The 18,098-nt window shown below is 53.7% G+C and overlaps 1 protein-coding gene across 3 annotated transcripts; it reads right to left on the bottom strand.

The window, feature by feature from the left end:
• Positions 1 to 3,714: 3,714 nt before the first annotated feature.
• Positions 3,715 to 17,873, bottom strand: Syt3 (synaptotagmin 3). 3 transcript variants are annotated; one of them, XM_038313622.1, is made up of 10 exons: positions 17,819 to 17,873; positions 17,020 to 17,163; positions 15,910 to 16,080; positions 11,597 to 12,122; positions 9,818 to 10,193; positions 8,703 to 8,921; positions 6,791 to 6,911; positions 6,501 to 6,672; positions 6,277 to 6,409; positions 3,715 to 3,780 (listed from the first exon to the last, which is right to left on the bottom strand). In XM_038313622.1, the coding sequence occupies exons 3-10, from the start codon at positions 16,058 to 16,060 to the stop codon at positions 3,715 to 3,717; spliced, it is 1,764 nt and encodes a 587-aa protein (XP_038169550.1). In that variant the 5' UTR covers positions 16,061 to 16,080; positions 17,020 to 17,163; positions 17,819 to 17,873. The 3 variants fall into 3 exon arrangements, with proteins under 3 accessions (XP_038169550.1, XP_038169548.1, XP_038169551.1); XM_038313620.1 differs by having other exon boundaries at positions 15,910 to 16,075; XM_038313623.1 differs by lacking the exon at positions 17,819 to 17,873 and having other exon boundaries at positions 15,910 to 16,075; positions 17,020 to 17,298.
• Positions 17,874 to 18,098: the final 225 nt, after the last annotated feature.

The following is an 18,098-nucleotide window of genomic DNA, read 5'->3' as shown; positions in this document are numbered from 1 at the left end:
CTTTTTTGAGTCTGGTCTCATGTAGCCGAGGTTGGCCCTGCCCTCCTGTCTGCCCTCCATCACCTGGCTGCTATGACAACAGGTTTGAGCCACTGTGCCTGGCTGGGTTGTCTGTGTTCTTTCTTGCTTCAGAATTCTCAGAGTTTTGTGTATATTTCGGGCAGCAATCCTTTACTTGCTGTGGTTTGCAAAGGTCTCTTCACAATCTACAACTCTTCCACTCTTTTTTTCGAAATTCTATATCTGTGTGTGTCCGCTGCTTGCTGTGCATTGCACATGTGTGGGGGTCAGAAGGCAAGCTGTGGGGTTGGCTCTCTCTTTCCCCCATGTTGGCCCCTGGGATCAAACTTGGGTCATCAAGCATGGCAGCAAGTTCCTTCATCTACTGAACCATCTCAATGGCCCTCTTAACCCCTGATCTTTGTCCTGCCCTTCTTATCCCAAATCCACATGCTCTGGGCATGCTGTACAGGCTTTATGTGTCAGGCCTATTCATCCAATTAGAGTTTTTGATCACCCTTGGCCTCAGAGCATAGTCGAGAAGTGGATCTCAGCGTCCGGAGCAGGATGCCTTCTAGGTTGCTATCACAGTAGAGTGAAAGCCTGAACTTGGGGTCAGAGAGGTCCTTTTTGACGACTTGTGTGTGTGAATATGAATGCAGATGCTCATGGAGGCTGGACAAGGGCGTGAGAGCCCCGAGCTGGGGTTACAGGTGGTTGTGAGCCGCCTGAACTTCAGATGCTCTGCAAGGCCAGCAAACGCTTCTAACCAGCGAGCCATCTCTCCAGCCCCTTGTTTGTTTGTTTTCAGAGAACCTTAATGAGGTTAGGCTTAGGTATAATAAGTTGTATAGGTTGTTTGATTTGAGACAGGGTCTCATGTACTTCAGGCTGGCTTCAACTTATTATGTAGCCCAGGCTGGCCTTCAATTCCTGCTCTTCCTGCCTCAGTCTCCCCAAGTACTGGGCTAGAGTGTGCACCGCCATGTCCAGCTCTGATTTTCCAGAGATACTTGGACACCCATGTTCACAGAGGGTGAGGTAATCAGGAGTGGCATGGAGGATATGGTGCAATGTGGAGGCCTCACAAGTATACACAGAGTCCGCAGAGCCCTGGGGTCAATCTCCAGCTACTGGGTGAGCACAAGTTTGTACACTCGCAGATAATGGAATACCGGTTCATCTTCGAAAGGAATTTGGCCTGGGTGTGGTAACTCATGGCTGTGATCTCGGCGCTTGGGGGCTGAAGCAGGAGAATCACCATGAGTTCAAGGTCAGCCTGGGAGAGAGGAGGTGGGAGAGGAAAGGAGGGGGAAAGGAGATGAGAGGAGGGGAAATCTACAGGGAAGGGGAGTAGAAGGAAAGAAAGAAGAGAAAGGGAGAAGAGGGGAAGGAAAAGGGAGAGGGGAGGATGATTCCATGGGTGAAAAACGCTTGCTCCCAAGCCTTTTGACCTGATGGATTTGATGGGTCTCTGAGACCCATATGACGGAAGGACACAATCAACTGTTGAAGTTTGTCCTCTGGCCTCCTCACACATGCACATAAAACAAATAATGTTTTAAAAATAAACTGAGTTCCTAAGGTGGGGGAGCGTCATGATAGTTCTCAGAGACTACCATGTCCTCAGCATCAGGACCAGGACCAGGGCCTTGGCAGATGCAGTTGAGGATCTCCAAATAAGGTCATTCTGGTTTTAGATGGTCCCCACATCTAACAGCACGTGTTCTTATAACAGGGAGGCTTGCTCAGCATGCAGGGAGCCCTGAGATCCACTCCTGTGTCAAAAACTGGGCATGGTTCTTCACACCCGCCACACTAGCACTTAGGAGGCAGATGCTAAAGATTCAGGAACTCCAGGTTATCCTCAGCTACTATAATGTGTTCAAGCCAACCTCAGCTATGTGTGGTCCTGTCTCAAACAAGACAAACAAAGATGGGGCAAAGCACAGTGCTGTGAGAACACAGCGATCCGGAGTGTTGTGTGTTAGCGACGCAAGGCTGGGCTTGCCCATCATAGCCCGGACTCCCTCAGCACGGTGGGAGGAAGCATCCAAACACGTCTTGACTGCTGGCTTCCGGTCCTGGAAGATAATTCTCTTCTCAGCCCACCATTTTGAAGTCCTGGCTGCCAGTCCAAAAGAGAGCAGCAGCTGTACAGGTTTCTGTTTTCCACAGTGGGAACATTTGTGACGTGTATGTGAAGGTAGTTGTGAAGGAGCATCAAGGAGCCAGTGGTGGGGTGCGTCACATATGGCAGAGGCCCCTCCCACCCCCTGACATGCAGTTCCTGCAGGGACATCCATTAAAGGCCCCCGTGTTCCTGACTAAAGAATTGTAAATTTGAGATGCACTTGCCACAGGGACAAAAAAGGGATGAGGTATCCAGGGTGTCTGGACCAGTGGTGGTAAAGGGAGGAGGAGATGGGAGAGGCCTGCGAGACACTTATCTGACTTAAGTCAAATGACTTCCATCCAGAGTCTAAGCAGGACCAATCAGAAACATTTCCCAAATATGAGGGTGGCTGGGAAGGCATGGTCCTCATTTCGTTTTCTCAGAAGTCATCTTCTCCTGGCTGGGTTTTAGTAGGTCCTGGGCAAGTCCTGCTAATGGCCCCTCCATGCTTCTCTCCCTCATTCTCCCCTGTTTACACTTCCCTGCTGCTGATAAAACCCTCATGAAGAGTCCAAATGACAAGAGGTCCTGTTCCCAGAATGCTTTGCAACCCAGCGTTAGTTACAGCTAGGTTTGGTCAGTTCGAGAATTCTTTAGAGGGACAAGAATGACTGCATGAGGGAGGGCACTGTTGGAGGTGCCTGATTGCATGTCATTGCATAAGAACAGGATACGGGGCTGTGGTAGACAGCCTGTGTGTAAGGGGAAGGCCAAGCCAGCACCACCTGGGATGGAAGGTTTCTTAGAAGCACACGGGAGATTTCTGTCACTTCATCTCAAACATTTGGAAATTCTATTCTGGATTTCGTCTGAAATTATCATTTAGGGACTGACCTCAGAGAAGCCACTTAGTGGCCTGGCCATTCGTGCTCCCATGCTCCAGCATAGCTCCTGGCCCCAGGGAGACAGGAGCCCAGGTGGAACGAGACCCACAGAGTGTGTTTATTTCTGGTGATGATAGCAGCAGCAGAGGGGGTCGGCCAGAGGCAGATGAGGGACAGAGGGCTGGACGCTGGAGGAAGTGTTTGTTCGGGAGACATCACGGTGAGGTCATAGGCCAGAACACCAAGGCGTAGACAACAGCAAAGGGACAGATAGATAGACAGACAGAGGGATGGGGTCAAGGGTCCCCAGACATGCACAACCCCTTGCCTCTAGGGAATTCTGGGGATAAGAGACAGACAACGGAGTCCAAGAACCTCCCACCCTGAAACAGGGGGCTGGGCCTGCGCCTCCCAGTCTCACATCTCCAGAGGAGGAGGGGCAGGCCCTGGCCGCCCGGCACCAGCAGCTCGGATGGACGTTATGGCTTCGAGGAGATGAGTTCACAGTCCGGGCAGGAAGGGATGGGTCCTGAGGGCACTGGTCTGATCCCAGGCCTAGACCAGACCTAAGAAACAGGAGTGGAAGGGAGAGGAAATGCCCGGAAGGATTAGGGCAGACCTCCTGCAGCTGTACCAGCTAGGAGGTGGGAGAGGTCACTGGAGCCCCGCCTCCTCCCTCAGCCAGAGCTCACCTGCCTTCTCTGGCTCTCGCTCTCACTCTGAGTTCTCTTTCTCTGAGAGTCCTTTGCCACCTTTCGTGAAACTGGTCAGAGTCTTCTCCTGGAGTTGGGGATGAAAAAGAACAATTCCCTCAGCAGGAAGCTTTGGCCCCACTTCTTAGCTACATGCTGTCTTCACTTAGTTCCCAGGGGGTGTGGGAAATGATATACCATCTATTCTACCAATGGGGGAACTCAGCCACAAAAGATAAATCCCTATAAATTAAAGAAAGACAAGGTTATGGAAAGAGGCCTTGAGGCAGGTCTGGGACTCAGAAGTTTGAAATTTTGTTCTGAGTTTCTGGGTACAGGGGAGTTACACAAAAGTGACAAGCAGGCTATGGGCAGAGGCTGTCTGGGTGGAGGCTCTGTCTGTGGCCACACACAACATGGGCTGAAACTCAGGGGCTGCACCCACTTTCCAGCAAAGGGCACCCTGCAGCGCCTCCTATGCTGGCAGTGTGGCTTCCTGGAAGTTTCTAGAGAAGTGGAGTGAGTGAGGCCATTGGACCAGCGACACAGTCTGTGTTCTCACAGTGGGGTCTCTTTCTCAAGATCTCAGTCAACCTTGAGCTCAGGCCTTCGCTGTTCAACCTGCTGGAAAGGGTGTGTGTGTACGGAGTGGGGATGACTCGCAGTGGAGAGAGGGTTAGCCTCAGCCTCAGTCTCAGAGTTAAGGTTAGCCTAACTCAGACCACGGTTAAGGTTAGCTTCAGACCCAGACCAAGGTTTAAGGTTAGCCTCAGAATCAGACTCAGATTTGGATAAAGGGCTAGCCTCTGACTCAGACTCACTCCATAGCCCAATCAGACCTGGAACTGACTCTGTAGCCCAGGCTGGCTTGGAACTCAACACAGACTCTGTGTCTCGTCCTCCCGCGGCCCACACCTGTTTATATGCTGTTTCAGGGCAGAGTTTTCCTCAGAATACCAAAGAAATGGAAAACCACCAAGAAACAAAGAACCTGAAACAAACAAACTCTAAACATAACTTACAGTCATTTTACTTTCTTGGCTTCAGTGAAAGCAAATTTGTCAATATTTTCAAAGTGGGTATCTTTGAGAGAAAACTTGACAGTTTTTGTGGACCCATGGATGAGCATGGCTGTGTGTGTGTGCTGTGCATGTGTGTGTTGTGTGATGTGTGCATGTGTGTGCAGGTACACATGTGTGTGCACATGCATACAGAGGCCAGAACAGGACGTGGGTCCTCTACAGGTGCTCTCTCCCTAGTTCCTTGAGACAGGGTCTCTTCCTGAGCCAGAAGCTTACCACTTCAGCTAGGCTGGCTGGAAGTGAGCTCTGGGACCCAGCTGCCTCTGCCCCAACGCTGTGGTTGCAAACATGGCAGCCATGGGTGCTGGGGATTCAGACTAAGGTCCTCATGTTTGCAGGGCAAAGCTCTTACCCACTGTGCCATCTCCCCACCCCTACTTTGTGCTTGAGACAAAGTCTTTTACAGTGGCCCGGGCTCATCAATCAGGCTGTGCTGGCTGGCCGGTGAGCCCCAGGCTCCCATCTCTGCCTCCTGCAGGGGTTTCAGGGTGTGACTCCCGCCGACTTTTGCCTGCATTCTGGAGATTTAAACACAGTCCTCATGCTTGCATGGAAGCGCTTCATGAACAGTAGTGTCTTTCCAGCCCCAAGGGAATAAACAGCATCTGCAAGGCTGAGAGGCGGTGGCCCAGCTTCTAATACAGAAGGGGACTGGGGAGGTGGCGTAAGGGCTAGGAGCACTGGTTGCTCTTCCAGAGGACCTGGGTTCTGTTCCCAGTGTGCACAGGGTAGCTACCAACTGTCTGTAAGTCTGACTCCAGGGCGTCCATGCCCTCTTTTGGCTTCTGCGGGCACTGCATAAACATGGTGTGCAGACATGCAAGCAGGCAAGACACCCATACACATAAAATACAGTTTTAAAGAAGTGGCTAGTGCTGCCTAGTCTCCTCAGCCTGTGTCCCTTCCACCTTGCCCACCGGCACCTCCTCCTAAGCCCCTCCCCAATGCCCTCTCTTCTACAAAGTCCTCCAAGGGCCTGTGTGGAAGGCCTTCTACCTCAGAAGACTCAGACCACAGCCCCCAGGCATGAAACAAACATACAGTAGTCTTTACAATAGATGCTGCCCTGTGACATTTTGCTGTGCTGTGCTTTGGATTCATTGTTGTTGTTGCAAGTGTGGTTTGTGTGGTGGAGACCAAACCACGTGGAAAGCAAGTGCTCTGTTGGTGAGCTACGTGCTCCTGCCTGATATTTTATTCATTAAAAAATTGTTCTCACCCGCTACACTACCATCCACTAATATTCACACCTTGCTCTGAGGGAGAGAAAAAAAAAGGTTTTATCACCGAGTTCCTTCCTATGTGTTTAGCATATGTGGGAAAGAATAGCAGCTGCCCACTGCAGAGAACTTGACAAACTGAATCCTCCCAGCGGCCCTCACCACAGGCTGCTGTCCAAGTGAGGGAAACAGGACAGAGAAACTGAGTGACTTCCCCTAGCCCACAAGCAGTCAGCACAGGCAGCTGGGGTCCTCACTGACGCGCAGTGCCCATGCACTCACCTCCACTAGCTGGTGCCAGTGCTCCACAGGCTTGCGAGGGTTAGCCAGCATCTCCGCCCAGTGCTCTCTGCCGTGTGGGTCTGCAGCCTCCGGACCCACCCGACACACACCAATCACCTCGTTGTGGCCAATGCTGGGGATTGGGGAGGTGATTACTGGGAAGGTCGGGGAGGTAGCCAGCCACACCCCACAATGCCTTGCCCCACCTTGTCGGAGCCCCTCACCAATCATAGTCCACCACTGCGATGCTGAGTCCCACATTCTCCACACTCTCGGGAGCCACGTCGAACACCAGGGCCTCATTGTATGTGGGGTTCAGCGTGTTCTTCTTAATGGAGGTCTTCCGTTTCTTCAGACGTCGCCCCTCACTGATCAGAGAGGCTTTCACGTAGGGGTCTGCGCAGAGAAGCCGCGGGAGTGAGCCGAGGCCTCAGCCCTCAGGCCCAGGGGTCCGGGCCTTAGCCCTACTGTCTCGCAACCCAACCTTCTTCCTCAGGCCTCAACCCACACACACCTGAGAAACCAGTGAGGTCCATTGCTTTGAGGTTAGAGGCTTTGATGATGGTCACGGTGAGGCGTCCAGCCGTGGGGAGGTAGCAGAGTGAGAAGTTGAGCTCCCCGAGATCTGCCTTTTCCTGCAGTGGAGACAGAGGGCAGCGTGTGACCCTCTCTCCATCCCGCTTCTCTCTGCACTACTGCTAGGCTCCTATGCACCGAACAGTCTGACTCTCGGCCAAGGCCCCACAGCTTCCCTGACACAGCTGGTCACCACCATCAAAGCCTGTTTTGTTCTGTAGAGGAGAGTGTGAGTGGGGCACAGGGACCAGGGAAAGGAGAACGAGAGAGAGAGAGAGAGAGAGAGAGAGAGAGAGAGAGAGAGAGAGAGAGAGAGAGAGAGAGAGAGAGAAGCTGAGAGAAGGTAGACAGAGGCAGAGAGAAAGAGAAATGGGTAGAGATTGGAGAGAGACAGGTGTAAGCCATCATGATATCAGGACGCAGTGTTAGGGGGCACAGGAGCTGGTGAAACATGATTACACCAGGATTCCGTGGTAGGGGACACGGGGGCTGGTGAGACACAATGCCAATGCTAAAGGGTCAGGAATGGAATCAGGTGAGGAGGGAAGGGTTTCACTAACAGAGAGATCAGCCTGGGGAAAGCCTGGACAATGGTGAGCAGTCTGAGCAGGGTCTGAGTCAGTGTAGGTCAGAGGCTGGCGGCCCTAGGGGATGGGTCCTAGGGCTCCGGCCACTGCGTCACTGTGAAGAAAGGAGCGACTGGCCTCCTGGAAGTGCCATTCTGCTCTTGTGTGCCTCCTGTGCTCTGTGGGAATCTTCACTTCCTTGAACCATGCAGGAAGGAGGCTCTGTGCAGGGCTCTGTCTGTCTCTTCTCTTTGTGGCCTCCAGCTACCAACCCTGTCCCCTCTGAGTGCTGGTCATCCTTGGCACTTGCTTCTCTAGGTTTATCTGTCTCTCCTCCCTTTTTCTCAGGGTTTCCCCACTCTGGGGGGCACGGGTGGATGAGTGGAGGAGAAAAGACCTTAGCTAGGGAACAGGAGGCTTGGGCAGGAGACACGGAGGAGGCATGGGTGACACGCCTCAGGTGACAGCAGGCTGGATGTGAGTTCCAAGTCCTGGACACGGGGCCTAAAGACAAGCACACCGACCATGGAGAGCTCCTAATGGAGCTGCAGGCACCTGCTTCAGCCATCGCCCTGACAGCTGAGGACCCTGGGGCTCAGACCTGCCCTCTCCTGATATGAGCTATTCTTGTCTCACTCCTCAGTCCCTGGCTTTCCCAGACTGGCAGGAATTGGGGTTGGGTGCTCGGCCTGAGAATTGGGGTTGGGGACACAGCCAGACCTGTGCATGGCACTGGGGCTGCAGAGGAATGAGAGGTTCCTGGCAGAGGTCATAAAACCAGGGTCAGGGGTGTGGGCTCTTTGATCTGATGCTGGGAAAAGTGGAGGGAACCCAGTACATCAGATATCTGAAGATCCAGGTGTCAGGATTCCCAAGAAACCCCAAAAATGCAGAAGGAAAGACTATGAAAGGGTTTGAAGGAAAAAGAGCTTCAGAGATGGCCTGAGCACCTGTGAGTCTGGAGACGAACAAGGAGAGGTTAGGAGGAGACATGGTGGGGGAGGGGAGGATGTGACATCTGGGCCAGGGATGCAGTGTGAAGTCCCGAGATATCCAGGTGGGAATCGCCCAGGGCCTGACAATGGTGCTTTATAAAGTTGGAAGGGCAGAGAGCCCCTCCAAGTCCCTCTACCACCCTAACGTCTATGTCTGCCATATTCCCTGCAAAGTGATGCTTCTAACACTCAGGGTTGGGAAGTGGAGAGGTGGTGAGACCCAGGGTGAGGAGACTGACAGTGGGGGACCTGAGGATGCAGAGGGCCCATTGTGGGTGGAGCCACTGACCGAGCCACCTTCCAGGATGTCCCTCCAGAGTGGGCGGTCAGGGGGCTGCTCAGCCAGCTCCAGAAGGTTGTCCAAAACCACCTGGCCAATGAGATCATGCCGCGAGAAACGGTCAAAGTCATAGACGCTGAAATGCAGCTTGCGCTGTGCCAGCTCGGCCAGAGGCACCGAGAACTGGAATGTCTCGTTGAAGACAGGGTTCAGTGTCTTCCTGTGCACCTGGGGGTGGAGGCAGAGACAGACAGAATGTCCACTGGTATTGTTCCCAGAATCAGTAGGCCATGAGCTCCATGTCTATCCCATGTGCCCTGTCCCAGCCTCTTCCCTCAGACCCAGACCTCCTGAGCCTCCTCTAAAGATGCAGGACACAGACTTCAACCCTCTTCCCAGAGAGCCACAGAGCCAGGCCCAGTCCTCTTCTTTCAGTCATGGGGATCCTCCCCAGCCCTCTTCCTGCAGATGTGGGGGTCTTCCCCAGCCCTCCTCCTGCAGCTGTGGGCGTCCTCCCCAGCCCTCCTCCTGCAGATGTGGGGGTCCTCCCTAACCCTCCTCCTGCCGGTGTGAGCGTCCTCCCCAGCTCTCCTTCTGCACGTGTGGGGGTCCTCCCTAGCCCTCCTCCTGCAGATGTGGGCATTCTCCCCAGCCCTCCTCCTGCAGATGTGGGCGTCCTCCCCAGCCCTTCTCTTTCAGGCCCAGAGATCCATATCCCAGGCTTCCTCCATAAGACCTAAGCCTTCTCCAAAGCCTTCTTTCTCATATTCAGGTCCAGGCCTGGAACCCCGGATCTGAGGGAACATGGTGGAGGTTTGTACCCTGAGTCTGAGGGAGGAGTCTGGGGAAGTCACCTGCCTCAGAAGAAAGGAGCTGAGGACTGAACTCCTGGGGTGGGGGAAGAGTTCTGGGACTGAGAGGAGAAGGCAGGGGCCTCAGACCCAGGGGTCCTGACCTCAGCTCTCCTCCCTCAGACCCAGGGATCATGGCCTCAGCCCTCCTCCCTCAGACCCAGGGGTCCTGACCTCAGCTCTCCTCCCTCAGACCCAGGGGTCCTCCATAGCTCCCTCCCTCAAACCTGGTGGATGCCCTGCACACTGTGAATCCTTCCTCCTTGCCCTGACCTTGGTCTGAAACTTCTTTTTGCGATCAGGCAGCAGGTAAATCTTGACGTAGGGGTCTGAGAACCCATTGGAGTCCTTTGCTGGGAGGTCCAGGGCCTGCAGGATCCGCACCACGAGCTGGTCAGAACCATAGAGATACCGCAGGGCAAAACTGATGCGGCCACAGGGTGCCCCTGCCTCCCCAGAGCCCCCGCCGCCTCGCCGGCCACCAGGTCCAGTGCCCTGGTACAGTTCTGGCTTGATCTGACCGATGAGCTTGGCTTTTTCTTCGCCGCCTGGCAAGGGTAAGGGCAGTGCAGGTGGCCGTTCCTCGCTGCTTGGGTCTGCTTGGGTGGTCAGGGTCTGCTGGGTGAGGGGCCGGGGCAGGGCTGGGTACCTGTGTGTCAAGGGGAGACCAAGGTGAGATGCAGTCCTATCCTTGACTGGATAAGACACTTGTGCTTACTGAGCCTCAGTTTCCCCATCTACAGCAGGGATGTCATCACATTTCTAATCTAGCTCCAGAAGTCATCTGGACTTCTTCATTCTGATACCCTACCCAGATCCTCCAAGTTATCCACAGCTGACCTCCCACCTCCCAAGTCTGTCACTGTTCGCTGTCTCTATGGCTTGCTCTTGGCTGAGCCTGTCCTCTGCCCGCCTGGGCTGTTGGTCTTCATTTCTCCCTCCCTCGATGGCTCAAGAGTTGGCACCTTTCCTCCTTGGTTCACACCCTGCTGTGGCACTCCAGTGCCCTCAGGACACAGCCTTTAGCCCTGCCAGTTCTAGCCTTGGCTGGTCTGGTGTCTGCAGCTTCATGTCCCAGGCTTGGTCCAGATCTGCCTCCGGCCACCTCCCGGGTTCCCCCATCAAGAACTTACCCTCTTCTGTCCTCACGTTGTCCGGCCTGAAATGACCGTGCACGCGCCCCTACCTGCACATCTGTCTTAGCTTCCCACCACGTGACTGTCTGTCAAGGTACCTCTACCTCCAGAGAATTTTCAGCCTCCTCCCAGCCTGGGCTGGGATCTCCGTCAGGCTCTTGGCAATCTTGTCTTCCTAACTCGTACCCTTTGGACTGTCAGAGCCCGAGGGTCGAGGCCTGGGGCACAGCATGCATCTCTGGTCAAGTTCCTACCAGACCCTAAGCTTACATGCACACAGTGAGGAAGACAGAACGGTCAGGTGAACACTGGGTCCAGGCTACTAACCATAGCTTACACTGAATGGGATTAATAATCGCCTACCCCTCAGAAACCACACACCCCTGTTCCCAGTGCTGAGATTAAACCTAGGGCTTTCGGCAAGGTAGGCCAGAGCTCTTGTGCCCACCCTGGCACCTCACGAGGGACCTCTCAGTCACACCCCCACTCCCTCACTGGGAAATTCTAGGCAGGTGCTCTCCCACTGAGATGCTTCCTAGCCTTCTTTTTTTTTATTTTATCTTTAAAAAAATTTTTTTTTGACCTGGTTTCACTAAGTGCTCAGATCAGCCTCAAACCTTAAACCCTCCTTCCTCAGCCTGTGAAATGGCCGGGATAACATGTACACTATCATGCTAGTGTCTAACCCTGGATTCTTGTCTGCTTTGCTTCTGTGTCTGGACCCATGAATCCAAGGCCCTGTTCCCTTCCTCTTGCGTCCAGGTGTCTAGGCCTCCTTTCATCCTCCTTTGGATCCAGGGGTCAGTATCCCACCACCTGTTCTGACCCTGCTGTCAGAAGGGCCAAAGGTAAGAAGAAGACAGAGAGGAGAAGCAAAGCCTCACAGTGAAGGCCCCAACCCAACATCATCTCTCACCTGGTGGTGGGTGCTAGACTTGTGACCTGCTGATGAGACTGGGCACTGGGCAAGCCCCCACCACTGGGGGGCAGCAGGAGCAGCCCAGAGCCTGTCCCCCCCTCAGAAGGCAGCTCTGGGGATGTCTGGCTTGGTTTGACCCCAGCGGCTACCACAGAGGCCACAGCAGCCTCTGGATATGAGTCCATGTCCAGATAGGAAGGTTCCGGAGGCTCAGCACCCCCAAGGCCACCTGGTTCCAGCAGCTCGGCAAAGGGTGGGTGGTGGGCTGTGTGTGCATGATGGTGTGGGCCACCCAGCAGGGGGTGGCCTCCAAGGCCGGCTCCCAGGTGATGCCCACCACCTCCTACCAGGCCTGCCAGCCCAACTCCAGGGGCTAGATCTTTGCGCAGGGGGCCGCCCACGGCCGAGCCTCCTTTGTCCCGCCAGGGCACCCAGCACAACTTCCAGGACACAAAGAGAGAGACACCCAGGAGAACGATGCCACAGAACGTCACGATGACCGACAGCAGGCTCACGGAAATGTCTGGAAAGAGTGAAGAGAGAGGTCAGGGATCATGAGGGGTCAGTGCTCTCCCAAGAACATCTGGCATCTACTGTCCTGAGTGGTTCCCAGGATGACTGAGTTGGAGCTCTGTATGCCGTCTGTAGTCACACCTCATACCGCTATATAACGGTTGCTTTGCCGAGGCGGTGGGGTTCACACCACGTTCTGTAGGTAGCGGGTGACAGGTTGGAGAAGGAAGTCCTGAAGACTGTCTCCAGGCTCATGTTGCTTCTCTGTCATAGGGCACTTCTGAAGGACAAGACCCCAAAAAGCTTGGCGACAACCAGGAAAAACTTAGCTGTCTGTCCTGGGGAATCTGCCTTAGCCTCTGTGGGGTTTACATGCTGCTCTCTGTCACGGCTGACGGTAATGAAGGCAAACGACATCTGAGTACAATAGCAAATATTTGCCGAGATGTGACAATATACCTGACACCCCAGAGCACCCAGTGAGACTGACCACACAATCATTCCAGTGTTGACAACAGGAAGTGGAGGTCAGAAGACATAGTGCGATGGGGACCGGGGAGATAACTCAGTCAGGAAAGTGTTAGCTACACAAGTGTGACACCTGAGTTTGGTGCCTGCATAGAAAGGCTGGCCAGGCGGCTTGTAAGCCCCACACTGGGGAGGCAGAGCAGGGTGGATCCTTATGAGCTTGCTGGCCAGTCAGCCTAGGCTACTTGGTAAATGAGTGAGTCTGTTTCAAAAAGCAAGGTGGACAGTGCCTCAGAAATAATATCCATGGTTGACCTCCTGCACAAGTGGCCAAACACACACACACACACACACGCACGCACGCACGCACGCACGCACGTGTATGCACACATACACGCACACGCACACGCACACATGTGTGCACACACATGTACACAGCGTGCACACACGCATGCACGTGCGCACACATGCATACGCGCGCACACACACACACACACCCCACAGGTGCCACACTTTAAAACCTGTGCTCTCACTGTCACACCTCAGCACTGCTTTATGAGCAGTGGCCTCAGAGAGACTTCCTTATTCAAATGGTCAGACTCACAACCGCTGTCATATAGCACACACACCTACTGGTGCCTTCTACAGGCCAGCAGCAGCACCAATGCTTTGTGGCGCTCTCAGTAATTAATACTGGGAGTGGGGTTTTGTGACTCCTTTAGTAATTGATACCAGGAGTGGGGTTTCATGAATGTAACTCTTCAGGCTGTGAGAATTTATTTTGGAGGTGACTCCTGGGATTGGACGTAGAACAAGGATGAGACCTTGCTCTGTCTACATGGAGAACCATGGTGGGTGGGAGCAGGCAACTCAGCCACTGCCACCTGCGACATCGCACTGTAAATGCTGTGTTCAAGGACATTCAGGAGAAAGGAAACACCTCCTAGTTCTAGATCACCTGGTGAAGCAAAAGCAGGGTGTAACATTAATCTTTCCGCTACTGTGTAACCTACATGTAATATAGCCTATCTCTCACCTAAGACTGGAAAGAGGGGGTGTCTCAGGAACATGTGCCAGGCATTGGTGCAAGAAGTCTGAACTTCATCCTGCCACCTCCCTTAGAATGCTCCTGTCTAAGTGGCCATCCCACCACCTGAGAGCCCTAAATGTTACTGGAAACCAGAGTCAAGGATTTTAGCAGCTTCTTGTACATGGGAGGCACCGGGGCAAGGGAGGTCATAGAGGAAACAGGCCAGACACTTCCAACATTGCCAGTATAGGATTCCCCATTCGGAGTACTCTATCTAGATCCTTCAAGTCTCTCTGGCTCCCCATGCCTGTCTTCACAGCCCAGAGGGTGCAAGGCCAAGGCAGCTGTGTGCCTAGATCTAGTGTGAGCCATGCTGGGTAGTTGATGGCAGTGCAAAATTATGCTGGGAGCTGTGGGCTATCAGTTCACGCTCTGGAAGGATTAAGGGCTGCCATGTGGACAGCCCACCACATCTACCCGTGATGGTTGCTCTTCACTGTCAAGTCAACTAAAGTTAGAATCACCTAGGAGCTAGGTGTAGGTGGTTTATCTTTATCTTTTCAGTACCTAGAGGACTGAGATAGGAGGATTGCTGCGAGTTTAAGGTCAGCCTGGGTTACATATGGAGTTCCAGGTCAGTCTGTGCTACAGAGTGAGACCCTATATCAAAACGCAAAACAAGGGACTGGGGGTGGCTCAGTCAGTGAAGCATTTGCACTACAAGCACAGAGGAACCTCAGTTCAATCTCCAAAGCCCATATAAAAATAGCCAGGGATACTGGTGCAAACGCTTGTAATCTCAGCATCCAGAAACACAGATGAGCAGATCCTGGGGGCTTGCTCCCCACTCGGCCTAGCCCACTTGGTGAGTTCAAGGCCAGTGAGAGACCCTGTCTCAAAAAGTTAAAAGGTATGTTCCAGCAGTTAAGAAAACTTGCTGTTCTTGACCTGGGTTTAATTCCTAGCACCCACATGGTGCCTCACAACCACCTGTAACTCCAGTTCCAGGGAATCAAAGAGCCTCTTTTTGCCTCTATGGGCACCAGCAGGTATATGGTACACAGACATACATGCAAGTAAAATATGTAGACAAATAAAATAAAATCAATGAAAAGTGGGTGGCTATTAAAGAGTTCTCTGACTTCCAAATGCATGCACTCACATGCACACACACAAACACACACATGCACACACATGCGCACACACGCACATTCACGCATACACACCAGCAGGAGCAAAAGCCCAGGAGCCTGAGGCACACTTCTGTGTATGTGAGGGCATTTCCAGAGAGGATTCATGGAGTAGGGAGGACCCACCCTTACCTGAATGCAATAAAAGAGGAAAGGCAGCTAACGGCAGCATCCCCAGTATCTTCTGCGTCCTGGTCAGCTATGCTGTCTATGCTGCTGTGCCCACTGCCCTTTGCTCTGATGTGAATCTTTCCTTCTTTTTTTTTTGTTTTTTTTTTTTGTTTTTTCGAGACAGGGTTTCTCTGCGGCTTTAGAGCCTGTCCTGGAGCTAGCTCTTGTAGACCAGGCTGGTCTTGAACTCACAGAGATCCGCCTGCCTCTGCCTACCGAGTGCTGGGATTAAAGGCGTGCGCCACCACCGCCCGGCGAATCTTTCCTTCTTTGTTTCCACCAGGAATTTGGTCATGGCAATGTAAAAGTTAATGAATACATCACATGACCAAACTTAAAAAACAAACAAACAAACAAAAATGCCATTAAGTACTAAGGTTTCAGGGAGCTTCTCCGGTGGGCAATGTGTCACATACCAACGGTAGGAGAATTAAAGGTGACCTGTGACCTCACGGAGGAAACACTGGACAGTCATTCCTGGTGTCTCTTGTACTCTGCATCCCCCCCCACCAGCACCCCTGCTTTTGGCTAGTTTAGTACTAGAACTAGGTATGATGGTTCACATCTGTAATCCCAGCACCTGGGAGACTGAGGCAGGAGGGCTGTTTCAAGTTTAAGACCAACCTGGGCTCCATAAGGCCCTATCTGATCCTCAACCCTCCCTCACCTTAAAAAAAAAAATAATCAGATTCAAGATTCCCAAAGGGGATATTTGGTGGTCATAGTCAGGGAGGAGGAGGCCAACAGCACCAAGGTCAGGGTTTAGATGGACCAAACACACAACTATTGCTCCCTGTTCAAAGGTTTGGGGACAGAACAGCAGCAGGCAGGATAAGGGGGTGGAAGGCTGAGCAGCCCTGCTCTGACCTTCCCAGAGTCTTGGCTGCTGTGGAGGTGCATAGAAGGCAGTGACCAGTTGTGACAGCTGGGGTTCTGACCTGCATCTGGACCCCGGGGATAGCCTCTGATTCGCAGTTCGTTGAACTCTTGGCACCTATCATTGGTATCAGCATCTCGGACCCGTGCACAGAGGTCTGAGACCAGGATGAGGGCCCGCCGACAGAGGTCATCTTCGTAGTCCCCAGACATAGCGGCCACGTGGTCCTACACTTAAGAGTGGGTTGGGAGAGAAGCAGATGGAGCAGGGAGAAGGAAGGAAAGCTAGCTCAATAAGGACTGGTAAAGGGGCAGAGGTCAGAGGGTGGTGGCTCAGGGACCCGGAGATGGAAATAACAGACAGGTGTTAAGGACATTTCTTGGGATCACCATCCAATGAGAGGCATCAAGGAGCAAACAGAGTCACAGCCAAAGGTAGGGCACTCTCAGACTAAAAGAACATGCCCCCAGGGGAGCACAGGGAAGTCAGGGCAGGCACTCTGTGAACCAGAGCGGAAGGTGGAGTCAGGCATCGGTAGTGGGCAGCATGCTGTGGCAGGTAAAGCATTTGGGGCAGGGGGAAGAGCTTTGGTGGAAGGCTCAGGGTGGGGAGCTGCTGGAGGGCTGAAGGAAGGAGAAAGAGTCACATGGGGGACAGAAACCCCAAGTTGAGGGAAGGGGAGCTAAGAGGAGAGATGGAGATAAGAGAGAGTACAGAGTGAAGTCAGGGAACGATGGACACAGAGCATAGGGATTCAGGATGGAGAGGCTGGGAGCGGCGTGTACTTCATTATATCCAAGACATGGTGGAGAGAGAGGGGGGGGGGTGAAGAAGGGCAGGAGTGTGGGCAGAAATACCTTCCAAAGAGACAAGTAGATCAGAAGAGAGAGAAGATGCTGAATTACTAGTCCGATAGTCAGACAATGGCTGGAGACCCCAGACACAAGGCAAGAGAAGAGAGTTGGGCACACAGATAGACAGACGCATGGTCAGAAAAAAGAGAACAGGAGCAAGAGGTGGAGGTGGGAGAGGAGAGGGTGACACAAGGTTTGGGGCTAGACATCAGACATGGGTGGGAAAGGGGGCCTGGAAGGAAAGAACAAGAGCCAGACAGAGTCAGGTGAAGGGGGACTGCTGAGGAAGACTCCCACTCAGCCAGGGTCAGACTCACCTGTGCTTACCCCTGCCTTGTCCTGGGTGGCAGCCGAGGTGGCGGAGGGCGGTAGCCCATGGGGGTTGCAGGGTGGACGAGCCTAGCCGCTGCGGACCGGTCTGCACGCTTGCCAGGTGCAAAGAAGGGGGGCTGGTATCTGATCTGGGGACCCAAGCCGGGAGGGAAAGAATCAGCTCAAGTTTTGCGTCTTGCCCTACTCGAAGTAGCTGGGCGACCCCAGGTGACCCCAGAGAGGTCCAGCCGCCCCCTTCCACCTCCTGGCCCCCAGCAGCTAGCTAACCGCTTAGGGACTACAACTCCCAGCAGGTCTTGCTGCTAGTGCTACTGCGGTTTCATCGCACCGGAGCTGCAAGGGCTGCTGGGAGTTGAAGTCCTCAATAAATTCCTGGGCTGCAGAAGATGAGTTTTTTTTTTTTTTTTTTTTTTTTTTTTTTTTTTTTTTTTTTTGAGAGGTGGGGTGTTGGAAGGGTTAAAATGTCAGGGTCCCAAGGCGCTGCAGGAGAGGTGAACGGTGCCCAGGACCTTAAAAGGTCACGTGGCTCTAATCCTTAGGGGGCCATGGAATAGGTCACTGATCCCCAAGCCCTGGGGATGGGTGGGCGAGGGGTGGAGTGCACCCAGGTGTTTGGAATCAGGATCCCCCCTTTTCCAGGGCCACGTGCCCCTCCCCCGAGCTGTCACTGCAGACTCCAGCTCCCCAGCTTCAGATGCGCCCCTCTACGCACCGACCTCATCGGGGCCGCCCCCTTGGGGTGAGGCTAGGGCGGGGGCGGGGGAGGGGGAGGGGCGGACTCACCGGAGCCACGGCTGCTGCAGCCCAGCGCACGCACCCGCCCGCCCGCCGCGGTGCCAGCCTGGCTCCTCCCCACCCCGGTCGCAGCTCCTCGGCTCCTCCTCCAGGCTGCCCCCCCTTCAACCCGAGCAGCCCAAAAGTCAAAATTGCTGTATCCACGGTATGCACCTCTCTGAACGCTGGCTGCACTGTTCCACCCAGTGCGAGGCCACCTGAGGGACCTAGAAGGCTAGGACTCAGAAAGTCTCAGGCCACAAATACTCTGTCCTCCAGAGAGCCGTTT

This window comes from Arvicola amphibius, chromosome 12 (genome assembly GCF_903992535.2).
Source record: "Arvicola amphibius chromosome 12, mArvAmp1.2, whole genome shotgun sequence".
Taxonomy (NCBI): Eukaryota; Metazoa; Chordata; class Mammalia; order Rodentia; family Cricetidae; genus Arvicola; species Arvicola amphibius.
Note: the sequence above shows the minus strand (reverse complement) of the source record. Positions and strands in the feature narration are given on the sequence as shown.

Coding starts and splice junctions, on each gene's coding strand:
- Syt3 (XM_038313622.1), bottom strand. CDS start 16,060: ATGTCTGGGGACTACGAAGATGACCTCTGTCGGCGGGCCCTCATCCTG. Junction 6,673..6,790: donor GGACCTCACTGGTTTCTCAG/GTGTGTGTGGGT, acceptor TTCTCTGCGCAG/ACCCCTACGTGAAAGCCTCT. Junction 6,410..6,500: donor GCAGTGGTGGACTATGATTG/GTGAGGGGCTCC, acceptor CCCAATCCCCAG/CATTGGCCACAACGAGGTGA.